The 12629-nt window shown below is 48.8% G+C and overlaps 2 protein-coding genes and 5 non-coding genes across 12 annotated transcripts; 1 reads left to right on the forward strand and 6 right to left on the reverse strand.

Annotated features, from left to right (window-relative positions):
- Positions 1-4973, forward strand: Idh3b (isocitrate dehydrogenase (NAD(+)) 3 non-catalytic subunit beta). Of its 5 annotated transcripts, none has more exons than XR_012448192.1 (13): positions 1-70; positions 212-292; positions 426-524; positions 631-751; positions 2491-2551; positions 2628-2760; positions 2860-2993; positions 3084-3186; positions 3282-3428; positions 3660-3754; positions 3857-3917; positions 4557-4736; positions 4846-4973. XR_012448192.1 is itself a non-coding variant. In XM_020173854.2 (12 exons), exons 1-12 carry the CDS (start codon positions 35-37, stop codon positions 4641-4643), a joined length of 1158 nt encoding a protein of 385 aa, XP_020029443.1. In that variant the 5' UTR covers positions 1-34; the 3' UTR covers positions 4644-4973. The 5 variants fall into 5 exon arrangements, 2 of the variants coding, with proteins under 2 accessions (XP_020029443.1, XP_020029445.1); XR_012448191.1 differs by having other exon boundaries at positions 4557-4725; XR_012448193.1 differs by having other exon boundaries at positions 4557-4697.
- Nop56 (NOP56 ribonucleoprotein) lies at positions 4664-10543 on the reverse strand. Of its 2 annotated transcripts, XR_012448190.1 has the most exons (13): positions 10252-10543; positions 10004-10093; positions 9563-9677; positions 8598-8759; positions 8259-8457; positions 7754-7941; positions 7522-7673; positions 7251-7351; positions 6744-6892; positions 6391-6512; positions 6061-6198; positions 5799-5918; positions 5216-5421 (listed from the first exon to the last, which is right to left on the reverse strand). XR_012448190.1 is itself a non-coding variant. In XM_020173853.2 (12 exons), exons 1-12 carry the CDS (start codon positions 10369-10371, stop codon positions 5041-5043), a joined length of 1917 nt encoding a protein of 638 aa, XP_020029442.2. In that variant the 5' UTR covers positions 10372-10543; the 3' UTR covers positions 4664-5040. The 2 variants fall into 2 exon arrangements, 1 of the variants encoding a protein (XP_020029442.2); XM_020173853.2 differs by lacking the exon at positions 5799-5918 and having other exon boundaries at positions 4664-5421.
- LOC141423703 (small nucleolar RNA SNORD57) lies at positions 6272-6345 on the reverse strand. The gene has a single exon (XR_012448527.1). It is a non-coding gene; the product is annotated as a small nucleolar RNA SNORD57 (small nucleolar RNA).
- Positions 6599-6668, reverse strand: LOC141423704 (small nucleolar RNA SNORD56). The gene has a single exon (XR_012448528.1). It is a non-coding gene; the product is annotated as a small nucleolar RNA SNORD56 (small nucleolar RNA).
- LOC141423785 (small nucleolar RNA SNORD86) lies at positions 7104-7189 on the reverse strand. Its single transcript, XR_012448593.1, has one exon. It is a non-coding gene; the product is annotated as a small nucleolar RNA SNORD86 (small nucleolar RNA).
- Positions 8056-8182, reverse strand: LOC141423750 (small nucleolar RNA SNORA51). The gene has a single exon (XR_012448568.1). It is a non-coding gene; the product is annotated as a small nucleolar RNA SNORA51 (small nucleolar RNA).
- LOC141423787 (small nucleolar RNA SNORD110) lies at positions 8858-8928 on the reverse strand. Its single transcript, XR_012448595.1, has one exon. It is a non-coding gene; the product is annotated as a small nucleolar RNA SNORD110 (small nucleolar RNA).
- Positions 10544-12629: the final 2086 nt, after the last annotated feature.

Consider the following 12629-nt stretch of genomic DNA (forward strand, 5'->3'; position numbering starts at 1 on the left):
GGCGTCACTTCCCGCGCGACTTCCCGCTCAGAACATGGCGGCGCTGAGTGGTGTCCGCTGGCTGACCCGAGTGAGGCCAGGGGGCACTCTGAGCAGGGGGGCGGGTGGTGGAGCGGAGGATTTGTCCTCCTAAAGAGGGCAAGGTCACGGCAGTGTTTGGGGTCTAGCGGTCCTAGATCTGACCTCATAGCTTTGTGTGTCTCTGTCGCAGGTGGCGGTGGCCGCCCGGTACCCCGCGGCATGGAGAAGTCTGAGTACCTCGGCCACGGCGCAGGCCGCTTCGCAGAGTCAGGTACGCGCGAGTCCGGCTCAGGCCTTACTCACGCCCCTGTCTCTCCTCGCAGTTTCTTTGGCTTCTTCCTACCCCACTCCCAGCGGGACCCCTGCCCTTGGCCCTGCCCTAGCTTTACTGGTTCTACTCACAGGTCCAAGACGTGACTGTGGAGGGTGCCTTTCCTGTGACCATGCTGCCGGGAGACGGCGTGGGGCCGGAGCTTATGCACGCAGTCAAGGAAGTGTTCAAGGTGAGTGATGTGGTGGGGTTCAGGTAAGGCTGCAGGGAAGAGGGGGTAGGTTGGAAAGTTCTTACTTGACCTTGACCCTGGTTTTTTTTGGGATCTGTCATTGAAGGCTGCCGCTGTCCCGGTGGAGTTCCAGGAGCACCACCTGAGCGAAGTGCAGAATATGGCTTCTGAGGAGAAGCTGGAGCAGGTGTTGAGTTCCATGAAGGAGAACAAGGTTGCCATCATTGGTATGTGTGCCCCTTGTCACACTGCCTATGTGTCATTTAGAGTCAAATGAGTAATGTTCATTAAATCTCTCTCCACACATACAAATATATCAACTTCCCACTGCCCACTCCTGGTACTTGGGAATTTGTTCCTTGCCAGTGGGAACCTAGGAGTCAGGTCAGCTAGAAGACTCCAAGGGTGAAGTGTCTGTGTTGAAGCTACATCATCCATCATCAAGTCTTGTGTTTCTTTACAGTGCCAGTTGGAGGTGCCCCTTTTCTTTTATCTTCCCTTCAGCTATTCTATTTTATTCTTCTTTTGAAAAGCCTAACTTCAACAGGCCCAACATTTACATAGGAATGTTAAGTTCTTTATAACTTGGCCTTTAGCTTTTGTGCTTTGATTCCACAATACTCGTTCTGTGCTTCAATCAACTAGACTGTCTTAGTTTTCCAAATCCATGTAATGCCTTGACCTGGCCTAGAATGTTCTTCCTTTGATGCCACCTGTCAGAATTCTTACAGTATTTGTTTCCTGTGGCTGCCATAACAAACCACAATTAGGTGAGAGGCTGAAAATAACAGAAATTTACTCTTAATTTCAGTCAGAAGTCTGAAATTAGGGCGATGGCAAGGTCACACTCCCTTTGAAGGCTTAGGGAGAGAATCTTTTTTTTTTTTGCTTTGTCCTGGTGTTGTTTGTCTCATAGATGAAATTCTCCAGTCTCTGCCTCTTACTTTATGGTTTTCCCCTCTGTCTCCGTATCTTTATCCCTTCTTTTTTTTTATAAGAACTTATCGTTGGATTTATGGCCCACCCTAATTCAGGACAATTTCTTTTCAAAATTCTTAATTACATTTGCAAACAACCTTTTTTCAAGTAAGGTCACATTTACAGTTTCTCGAGGTTAAGACATAGATGTACCATTTTTGCCATCACTATTCAACCCACTGCACTCTCTTAACCAAAGACTGAAGCACCAGCTCTTTTATGACATTCTTATTACAAGAGGGAATTCTTTCTTTGTACTCCTGTGCACACTGCTAATCCTGATCTAATGGTATTTATTATGTCTCTCATGTTATCTGTCTTCCTAGTATATTGTTTGCTCTTTGAGGATAGGAGTTATGTGGGTTTTTTTATTGATATCTGTGTTGCCTGCTATACAGTCAATTTTCAGTAAGTGTTGACTAAGAAAATGTCACATGACTAGACAAACATCAAGGAGCATCATAGATCCACAATATTGTTTTTCAACCTGTTAGACCCGTAATCTTTGATAAACATGAAAAATATCTGTCCTCTGCCAGGCACTGGTGGCTCATGCCTGTAATCCTAGCTACTCAGAGGCAGAGATCAGGAGGATTGTAGTTCGAAGCTAGCCTGAGCAAATTGTTCCGTGAGACCCTGTCTCAAAAAAACACTTCACAAAAAAGGGCTGGTGGAGTAGTGGCTCAAGGTGTAGGCCCTAAGTTCAAGCCTCAGTACTGCAAAAAAAAAAAAAAAAAAAATCTGCCCTCCTTTTGGTCATTTTGAAGTTTCAACACATTACATATGTTGATTGAAAATAAAGCAGTAGACTAAATTTTCTGATTGTAACTACATTATTCTCCTTTGCCCCTTGCCAGAGGTAATTAAGGGCCACAGATTTGGAATTGGGAATCTGGGTTGTCCAAACCCTGGGGGGCTTGGACACTGGTCTCTGCTCCTTTGAACTTGGCTTGTGCTTAACACTGCTCTCCACACTTGGTTTCCGCAGGAAAGATCCATACCCCAATGGAGTATAAGGGAGAGCTAGCCTCCTATGATATGCGGCTGAGGTAGGTAGATGGGTGAGCTTGGGTCACTGGGGTGCTGGGCAACAGGCACAGAGCTGATGGCTCTGTTCACCCTCAGGCGTAAGTTGGATTTGTTTGCCAATGTAGTCCATGTGAAATCACTTCCTGGGTATGTGACTCGGCATAACAATCTAGACCTGGTGATCATTCGAGAGCAGACAGAAGGGGAATATAGCTCTCTGGAACACGAGGTGAGGCCCCAGAAATCATTAGGGGTGGAGGAGGCAGGAATAGAGGTAGGAGAAAGATGGGACACCTAGCCCTTCCCCATGTCACCTCTTCTCACCCAGAGTGCAAGGGGCGTGATTGAGTGCTTGAAGATTGTCACTCGAACCAAATCTCAGCGGATTGCAAAGTTTGCCTTTGACTATGCCACCAAGAATGGGCGGAACAAGGTCACGGCTGTCCATAAGGCCAACATCATGTGAGAGGGGTGGTTTTGCATGGGACGGGTTCCTGGGTAGGTAGCCCTCTGCACTCTTGGCTGATTCTGTTCTGTTTGGCTTGTGGCCAGGAAACTTGGGGATGGATTGTTTCTGCAGTGCTGTGAGGATGTTGCTGAACTATACCCCAAAATCAAGTTTGAGACAATGATCATAGACAACTGTTGCATGCAGGTGAGACCCTCTGCATGTCTCCACTCTTACAGTGTAGAGGGAAGGTAAGTAGTAGAATTCACTTCTCTTTCTCACGCCCACATCTTACTCCCTAGCTGGTGCAGAACCCTTACCAGTTTGACGTGCTTGTGATGCCCAACCTCTACGGGAACATTATTGACAACCTAGCCGCTGGCCTGGTTGGGGGAGCTGGTGTGGTTCCTGGTGAGAGCTACAGTGCAGAGTATGCGGTTTTTGAGATGGTGAGCGAGGTCACCTTTTCCTTCACTCATTTGTACCCACTTTTCCTCTGACCTCAGGTTTCCTCTCACTCTTCCTCCATCCCAGTGCCTTCCCCTCCAAATGACCGTGGCCTCCTCCTCCTTGATCCCATACCTCTTTTCAGTGATGCTGGTCTGCCCTTTCATTCTCATAATGTCCTTGTCATATACCTGCCTCCTCCTAGTGACTCTGGTTTGCCCCTCTCTCCACAGGGTGCCCGGCACCCATTTGCCCAGGCAGTGGGCAGGAATATAGCTAATCCCACGGCCATGCTGTTGTCAGCTTCCAACATGCTGCGGCATCTCAAGTATGTCAGGGGAGCAAGGGTGTGTGATAAGGGGGAACCCCGGTGGGAAAATCATGGGGAAAGTGTTCTGGAGTCTCAGTGTCTCCCTGTCCACATTGACAGTCTCGAGTATCATGCCAACATGATTGCAGATGCTGTAAAGAAGGTGATCAAAGTTGGCAAGGTGAGTTTAGAAAGGTGCTGGGTTCAGGGCTTTGCCACTACTTTCTGGGGAATCTGAAAAAGGCCTCCACTTCCTCCAGGTCCCCAGAACATCTGCTGAGTGACCTTCTCAGGGCTGTTCTCCACTTTCTTTCTTTTGGCTGTTTCATCCTCTTGGGTCTTCTTTTGCCTCTTAGTCCCATCTGCTGTTCCCTTTCTGCTCCATCCATTGCCTCTTTCTTGGGCCACCTGAATGCAGATCCTGCAGCCTTGGAGTGGCAGGGGAAGAGCAGGCAGGATGAAGTGCTAGCTTCATTTTCTTCATGCCTGAGAGCCCTTTCCTCCCACCTGGTCTGTCTCATTTCCTCCAAGGTAACCTCATCCTCTCTGATGTGCACCTACCTCCCCATCCCACTGCCCATTAAGCCTCCCATCCTATTTTGGCCTCTCATCCTGTCTTGGTGGCAGCGTATCTTTCAGTGGCTCAGAATGAGCAGATCTCTGCTCCATACCTGGCTACCTCTTTCCACCCCTGCTGTATTGCATCTTCTTGCCCTGTGTCACCTTTCTTGGGCTCCATCTCCTTGATCACACTGCCCCTACCTCCCTTCATGGGCTCTCTTCTCTTCTTTCCCACGGCTTTTGCCGTTGGTGCCTGTAGGTGCGGACTCGAGACATGGGAGGCTACAGCACCACAACCGACTTCATCAAGTCTGTCATCGGCCACCTGCACCCCCATGGGGGCTAGAGCCCTTTTTCCCCTCCAACCTCACAAGGACCATGTTACCTACACGTCCCTTCAGTACAGTGGACCATAATTGCTACTCTGGGTAGAGACTAGGTTGTCCTGGGGCTGGCTCCTTCCTTATGAACTCTACACTGGGTTGTGGGGGTGGGTATTGTTAGGGATAGGACCCAGGCCACAGGATGATGACAATTCTCCCCTACAGGTTCGAACCTCTGACATGGGTGGCTATGCCACTTGCCAAGACTTCACTGAGGCTGTCATTGATGCCCTATCCTACTCATAGGCCTGCCCACACCCCTGTGAGGTGTTCAATAAAACATTACTAGCAAACTTTTTGTGAATGTTTTTTATTGGGGTTTGGGGCATGGGAAATGTAAGCTCCCTCCAGGGAAATGTCCTAATCTTCCTGGGGTGTTTTTTGGAACTTTTTCTTTTTCTTGGTGCTGCTCTTGCTGCTAGCAGCCTCTTCAGGCCCACTGCTGACAGGCTCCTCCTTGGAAGAGAATTTTCTCTTTTTCTTGGGGATACTCCTGATGGCTGCCTCCTCAGGTTCACTAGCTGTCTCCTCCTTGGGTGAGGATTTCTTCCTTTTAGGAAGGCTTGTACTGCCACCAGCTGTCTCTTCAAGATCACTACTGACCAATTCCTCCTTGGAAAAAGCTTTCTTTTTTTTGGATTTGGGCAAAGAGACAGATGGCTCTGGCTCTTCCATCCCATTTTCCTGAGGAGCCTCCTGGGGTTTTTGCTTTTTCTTCTTTTTGGGTTTTTCACGTATTTCCTAAAGAGGAAATAAGCAGAACAGTGTTACTTGTGCATATGTACACACCCTGCAAACTGTCCAATGCGCTTTATACCTAGATGTTTGATCATATAGGTATAACTTAGAAATCCACCCTCAACTACTCCCAGTTAGAAATTGGGGGGAACATGTAAAGAGGAAACCTATGAAAAACCCCTCCCTGCTGGTTTCAATAGGGTCATCACCCCAGTTCCAAAAGGGACCCTGAAACTGTGTCATGGTGGCATTAAATGAAAATCCCAGAGGGATGATTCTACCCTAGAATTACTGGTGATCTCCCTTCCCCATCCCCACTGTGAAACACTACCACCTCCAGATACATGGCTGAGTACAAGGAGAGCAGGAATTTACACTACCCCCTGTTGAGGACTCCTGGGAGGCAGCCGAGGACAGAGCACACTTGCCCAGGGAACGGGTGTGTGCTACAACCAGCTCTCTGGGCTCTTGAGCAAGTTCTCTCAGCACCTATTTCCTTCCTATAGAATCAAGAGGTAGTTTTAGATGTTCAGTTCAAAAGCCTGGACTCCAGACCATGGCTTGAGATAGCACATCCTTTGTTATGCTGTTGAAAAATCCTACAACCTAGGATCTTCCTGGAGGGCTAATCTGCTGACTGACCTCATTCTCCTCTGGAGTACTACTGTTGTTTTCTGAAGATGCCAGGGCAAGAGCAGCTAGTCGCTTCTTTTCCTTCTTCAAACGTTTTTTCTCTTGTTTCTCCAGCTTCCTGGTAATCTCAGCAGCAGCTTCCTCTGCCTGACAAAAGAAATAAGTGCTGAAGAGGCTTGAAGACCCCCAGCTTGCCAGAGCCTCTCTTCCTGGCTTTATTGGATCAGGCTCATTAAATCAGTTTTTTTTTGCCTTCACTCCACAAGGTCAGGCCAAAACAGTTCATCACCTCCAACAGCCAGTTACAATTCTCAGCCACCTGAAAAGGCCCAAACTAACCTGAACCATTGCTTCCTTCATGACATCCAGATTCTTCCGTGGAATCTCTCCAGTCTCATAGAAGGATAGTCGTTCCTCAACTTGTTCCCGAAGCTTCTCGCCAAATACACTTGTGGGCACCTCTGGGTGTGTGAGTGGATAAACAAAGTCTGTTAACTTGTGAAGGGACAATTACCTCTCACCCCCAGTATTCCCTCTACCCTCAGCTTCACTCAGACCCAGTGTATCAACATTTGCTAAGTGAACTCTGTTGACGAAAAATATTACCATCATTGTAGAAGCTGCTTAAGGTAGTCAACTTTCCCTCCCTCCCTCCCGGCCCCTTCTCAACCACCAACCTCCCTAACCCATACCAGAGAAACAATCGATTCGTGAGGCAATACTGCATTTGTTTGCCAGGTATCGGGAGATGCGGCCTTTGTTCTTGGCAGCTGCCCGGCCAATGAAGGTGGAGTGGAAAATGAGTCCATATTTTGGTGTGTTACCCCTTGTCTTCAGGGCTCTGAGAGAATATTCAGTGAAGAGTTTAAGATCAGACATTTCAACCCCATTAGTCAAGGTAGTTCTTCCTGCCCTGCCCCTCCCAGTCTGTAGAGCCTCAGGCTGGGCTAGACTCTTCACCCCAATACATGCCAACCCACAGCTCCCAGAGGCACAGGGAAGGCACTCAATGTCGCTGACCTGGAAACTTGGTCCCTTTGTTGGGCCCTGAGAATCACTCAGACACCAGGACTGGCCATCACCCCCATAGCAGAGGCCTGTATAGGTCAGGGAGCCCTGGTCAGCCATCACTGTGATCCCCAAACAAGCAGTGGGCACCAGAAGTGGCACCTGATATGGGCAGGTGCCCCCACTGGTACCTGAATAGGGCCTTTTCAGCCCCAAGGATCTGCACTGTGGATGCTGGATACTTGGCCAGGTTGGTGAGGCTGCCAGCATGAGCAATGAGACGTGCACCTACCTGAAGAAAGAGCCAAGGAAGAAGTCAAAGTGGGAACTAACTCCTGATGGGCCAGGTGTATAAGTTCTCCCCTCCTCCTCATGCACAACTGGGGAAGATATGGTGGGCCAAGTACAGCAATGCAGAATCTTAACACTGCTATCCCCTTTTTAAATATTCCCATGACGCACCGCTTCCCCAATTAGGGCTGACAGGCTGGGGGCTACTTGGCTCATCTTGGAGCGCAGGTAAGTATGTAGGCTCTGGCGGTACTCTGACAAAGACACCACACGACTGGAGAAGCTCTCGATGTTTATCAAGTCAATGGCAGATATGTCCATGCCTAGGAAACACGCAGTGTGAACAGAAGGACCAGATATTCAAAGTTCCATACCTTATGCAGTTGCCAGGTTCTGCACTGACCCATGGAGGACCGTGAGGCATCCAGAATAGCCTTAGCCTTGGCCCCATCCATAGTCAGCTCTTCCAGCTTCTCCAACTTTTCTTCATTCAGCTCCCTTCGATTTCCAATGAACTGGGCAAGGCGGCAGTATGTGGCATTGTCATTGATGATCTTTACCAGCTCCGGAAAGTGGTACCCATACCACTCCCTGCAAAGAGGCATAATCACACACTGGCCCAGCTGCCCCTTCTCAAACAATGAAGCCCTTCTCACACTGAACTCTGCCTAGAGGAAATGTGAACAAGTCAGATTCAAATCCACCCCACGTCTTCCCATGAATACAGACCAGGCACAGTGCCTGGGTTGAGGTATATATGGGGTAGGTTTACTTTCCCTCCTTTTTATATAGTCAGTGGAAGAACACAGCCTGTGGTAAGCACCAAGGGGCCTAACTCCAGCACACATCACAAGGATTCAAAATTAGCTAAACTACAGGCTAAAGACTCAGTGGCCCCTGCATCTTACCTGACACGCATAGAGAAGGTATTGATGTCTTTGTCCAGCTGGTCCAGGAGGCTAATGGACTGGATGATCATGTTGTCCACCCGATTCACATTAAACTTAACTTTGGCACGAGAATAGCTGTGTCCCAACCCTAGCTGGGCTTTACAAGCTGACACATCGGTCAAACCCTTCACCAGATTATGGAAGTGCAGACGAACTCCTAAGAGGAGGGCAGGACTGTGAGCAAGGAAGGACTCTGAGCTAGTTTCTGCACCCACAGGCACCAGGAAAACAGGAGCAACCTGAAACACCCTAAGCTTCCAGAACCCCCTTGAAAATATTAAGGCAAGATTATCTCACCACGCAGAATCTCAGCTATCACACCTCCCGTCTGGCAGTTGTACCCTAGTTCCTCTTGTATAGCAGCACCAATCTTGGGGTCTCCGACGCCCAGAAGTACTTTCTTTTTCTTTGAAGGCAGATAGGTCTCCAGGAGGAGGCGGAGGTCCTCATGAACGACGCCTCGGGACAAAGAACATAGCTCTCACTAATATGTGGAAGGATGCTTCAAAATTGGTGCATTGCTGGGGTGGCATGCCTAGACCCCTCCCCTTCAGGCATTGCTCAGAGACAGAGAGACATCAGTGATTATACTCAGGGGATTGACAGATTTCACAAGTCATCACTGCAAAGCCTGGTTCATCCATGGGAGGGCCCTGGACTGAGGTCCAATAGCACAACTGTGAAAAATTGTTAATATACAGCACATACTGAAAACAAACCCTGGAGTATTTGGTACCCTATCTGCTTTCTGGGGTCAGTCCTCTTTTTCTTGGCCTTATTTGCCAAAATTGCCCTTTCCAATCAATTGAAAAAACAGAACCAGATATTTGATTATGTTCAGGCAACAGGTGGCACGTATTCCCTCTCATTCAAGAATCATGTTTATCACTGCAATGCCCACGAGTATGTAAAACCTACATCTTGGTTTGTGGGCTTTAATTTTTTACTTCCAGTACTGGAGATTGAACTCGGTCTCATGCATGTTAGGCTGGGACCAGTTTTTGAGACGGGTTTTACTACTTAGCACAGGGTGGTATCGAACTCTTCATCCTCTTGCCTCAGCCTCCCAAGTGCTGAGATAACAGGCCTTTCTGCCACACCCAGCTACAATTATTTTAAATTAACATCGTCTATATCTCACATATTGCCCAGCAGTAAGTTTAGAATGAACTAGGTAAAAAAAGGGCAGGTATTCCAAGAGAATATCGCTAAGAACTCCACCTCCCTTATAGCCCTCAAATACTCGTCGGTGGTCAACTCACCTTCAGACACCGCATTGGCATTTTCCAAGGCGACTTGGGACGAGGAAAAGGGACAAAAGGCCACGAGACGAACGATATTGTGGAACTTGCCCAGGTTGAGCACGCACTCTTCCACCTGTGGGGAAAAAGATGAGTGATTTCTTTCTTCCACTCTAGCCTCTGCTCGGCGCCGCAAACGTTATCGGCTCCGGTCGTAATTAAAATATACCAACAGATGGGCCCCATATCCCGGGTTTTACTTTCAGCGGCGAGGCACATTGCTAACCGTTCCTAAAAAGATTTTAATCATGAGTCAAGGAAAGGATCTCCTGCTCCAGAGCTTTCCCTCCCTCGCTCCCCCCAGCCCGCACGACCGGCCACGTGGGAGCGCGCGGTGCATGCTGGGGCTTGGCGGCCCGAGGGGCTGCAGTGCAGGCGGGCGAACCCACCAATCTGACCCACCTGCGGCAGCAACAGGCTGATCTCCTCCACTTCCTTCAGCGCCAGAAGCGCGTAGCCGACCGCGTGCTCGAACAGCACGTGCAGCAGAACCTGGAACGGGAGCCGGGGGGAGAACATCAGAGAGGCTCTCGAGTCCGCTCGGTCCCGTTCCCGGAGCAGGGCTTGCCTGGCTCAACTCGGGACTCGAGCCTGAACCCAAACCCAAACCATGGCCTTCGCACTGCCCACAACCAACAACCACTCCTCACCATGGCGCCTGCTCCCTCCCTGGCTCGCAATGCGGCTAGCGGGCTCTGGCGCGCAGAACCAGACTCTGGATGCCACGCCTCCTTCGGGTCTAGCCAATCAGAGGACGAGGTCGGCACCATTTTCGAGTCTTCGGAGGGGTCCGCCGGGGTGCGATCGTCCGGAGTGTGGCTCCGAGCGCGAGCTAGCCGACCTTTTCCGGCTTCTGCGGCTGCGCGGGCGGGCGCGGTTGCCGGGGACGCGCGGGGTTGTGCCGGGCCTGCAGGCCGCAGGACGGCTTGGAAATGCACTTTTCCAAATAGATCCATTGTACTTTAGTCTTGTAAGTGTCGTAGAGCTCAGCGCAGTCGGGGCGGGTGGCCCCATACATGGGCCAAGGCGACCACCCCAGGCCGAAATGTCGCTGAACCCGCTTCCCGCCGCCCTGGCGACCTCGGACCTAAAGACCCCTCGTGCACCCCAGGACCCTCCTCCCCATCCCCGGAGCCCCGTGGGATGCGTGCTCTTTGTTTCTTTGGTCGGGGAGGGGTCTGGGACACTCTGGCGCAGACCTTGCAGGAAACATGGCTCCTCGTGGCTTTCTTCCTGTTTTTAAAACTTAATTATTACTCTTACTATTTTTTAAAGTGATGGTAGCAGGCAATAACTTAAAAAAGAAAGACGGCTTCATGTCTTTCCTGGGCCTTTTTTTCGCCCTTGCTTCACAGGACCCAACTCTTTGCAGGGCCACGTGTTGCTCACCGGCTGGCGAGGCCCCAAATTCTTAACGTGAATGGGAGCTGCTTCCTCGTCCTCCAGGGCGGTGCTGGGCGCGCTCAGGTGACTTTTAAAATTTTGCTTTAAATAACGAACCCCAAATCTGGATATCCTTAAGTAAAGTATGCCCTTTTAAGTTAAAATAATTACTCTAAGGGGATTAAAAATGTTATAATTAAGTCAAATAAGTTTCATATATTTTATTTTCTTAAACGGTTTAGTGACTTGACAGAATCCGAGTACAGTCATCCTTTGGATACATTTGAGCCATCTGGCTATAAATGGGCTATATATAATACAGTAGTTTGCCAACTTACATGTCTGAAGAAAAGTGAATTCCATGTAGTGAGATGCATATGCTTGTGATTAGATGGGGAGGTAATGTGTAAATACTAAAAATACTCCTTTGACTTCACCTTCATCTTGTTATTAAAATATCTCCCCCTGATACTTAAAATTCAGCCTCCAGTGTGCATCTGTAGACTGTGATGCCATAGACCATCTCTTCCTTCCCCTAGGGCTGTTTGATAAGTTCACTGCTCCTGCCTAGGTTCAAACCTTCACCACCAAAATGGACTTCTATAAAACCTGTGCGCCAGGCACAGACGGCTCATGCCTGTAATCCTAGCTACTCAGGAGACAAAGATAGGAGGATCGTGGTTTGAAGCCAGCCCAGGCAAATAGTTTGCAAAACCCTATCTCAAAAAAAACAAAAACAAAAAAAAAGGATTGGTGGAGTGAGTCAAGTTGTAGGCCTTGAGTTCAAACCCTAGTACCATAAAAAACAAAACAAAAACAACAACCAAACACCTTTGGTTTGCCTTCTCCAAGCCCTCTTCCTTTTTACTGCCTGAATAATGGTTCTAAAGCAAGAATATCTATTCAGGTGCTTATAGTGGCATGAAATAGTGGGAGAACTAAGTGCTGTGATAAAACGAAGGGCTGTGGTAGCTAGTCTCCAAAAATGGCCACTGATACCCATCTTCCTGGTATCTGTTCCTGTGTTCCACATTGAATTGGGGTGGGTCTGTGGCAGAAGTGATTCTGTGCCAGTTCTGGATTTCAGCCTTTTGTGCACTTAGAAACCTCGAGCATTCTTATGTACTTTTGAACGCACATAAGAAGTCTGCCTGCTCCACTTTGTGAGACCATGTGGAGAGGGAGAGGCCCTGAGAATACACAGAGATGGACAGCAGTCTAACCTTCCAGCCGTCTCTGCCAAGATAGTAGACATTGTGTATTCCAGCCTATGCTAGCATCGGCCCCCAACTGAGAACAATAGAAGAGCCACCTAGTTGCACCTCATCTACTCACTGAATCATGAGAAATACCATATTGTGGTTCTTAAGTTTAGGGGGAACATGTTATACTGTAGTAAATATGAGTCAGAGTAAGCAGACCTGGACTCATCCCTCACTCTGCCACTTACCTACAATATGACCTTAATCACCTAACCTCAGCTTTCATTTCTTTTGCAGAATAAAGATTAAAGGCTTTATCCCTTTAACAAACCTTTATTGACTGTCTACTATATGACCAGGTGGGAAGTAAGTGTGGTGCCTGACATGTGGAACTCAACAGATGCTAGTGGTCTTTTGGTGGCATGGGGTTTAAACTCCGGGCT

The sequence above is a fragment of the Castor canadensis genome, chromosome 5 (genome assembly GCF_047511655.1).
Source record: "Castor canadensis chromosome 5, mCasCan1.hap1v2, whole genome shotgun sequence".
In the NCBI taxonomy this organism is placed as follows: domain Eukaryota; kingdom Metazoa; phylum Chordata; class Mammalia; order Rodentia; family Castoridae; genus Castor; species Castor canadensis.

Excerpts from the sequence above, each read along its gene's own strand:
- Idh3b (XM_020173854.2), top strand. The coding sequence starts at position 35 with ATGGCGGCGCTGAGTGGTGTCCGCTGGCTGACCCGA. Across the intron at positions 525-630 it reads CAGTCAAGGAAGTGTTCAAG|GCTGCCGCTGTCCCGGTGGA; the intron begins GTGAGTGATGTG and ends CTGTCATTGAAG. Across the intron at positions 2,761-2,859 it reads ATAGCTCTCTGGAACACGAG|AGTGCAAGGGGCGTGATTGA; the intron begins GTGAGGCCCCAG and ends CTTCTCACCCAG.
- Nop56 (XM_020173853.2), bottom strand. The coding sequence starts at position 10,371 with ATGGTGCCGACCTCGTCCTCTGATTGGCTAGACCCGAAGGAGGCGTGG. Across the intron at positions 8,458-8,597 it reads GATAGCTGAGATTCTGCGTG|GAGTTCGTCTGCACTTCCAT; the intron begins GTGAGATAATCT and ends CCCTCCTCTTAG. Across the intron at positions 7,352-7,521 it reads CAGCCCTAATTGGGGAAGCG|GTAGGTGCACGTCTCATTGC; the intron begins GTGCGTCATGGG and ends CTCTTTCTTCAG.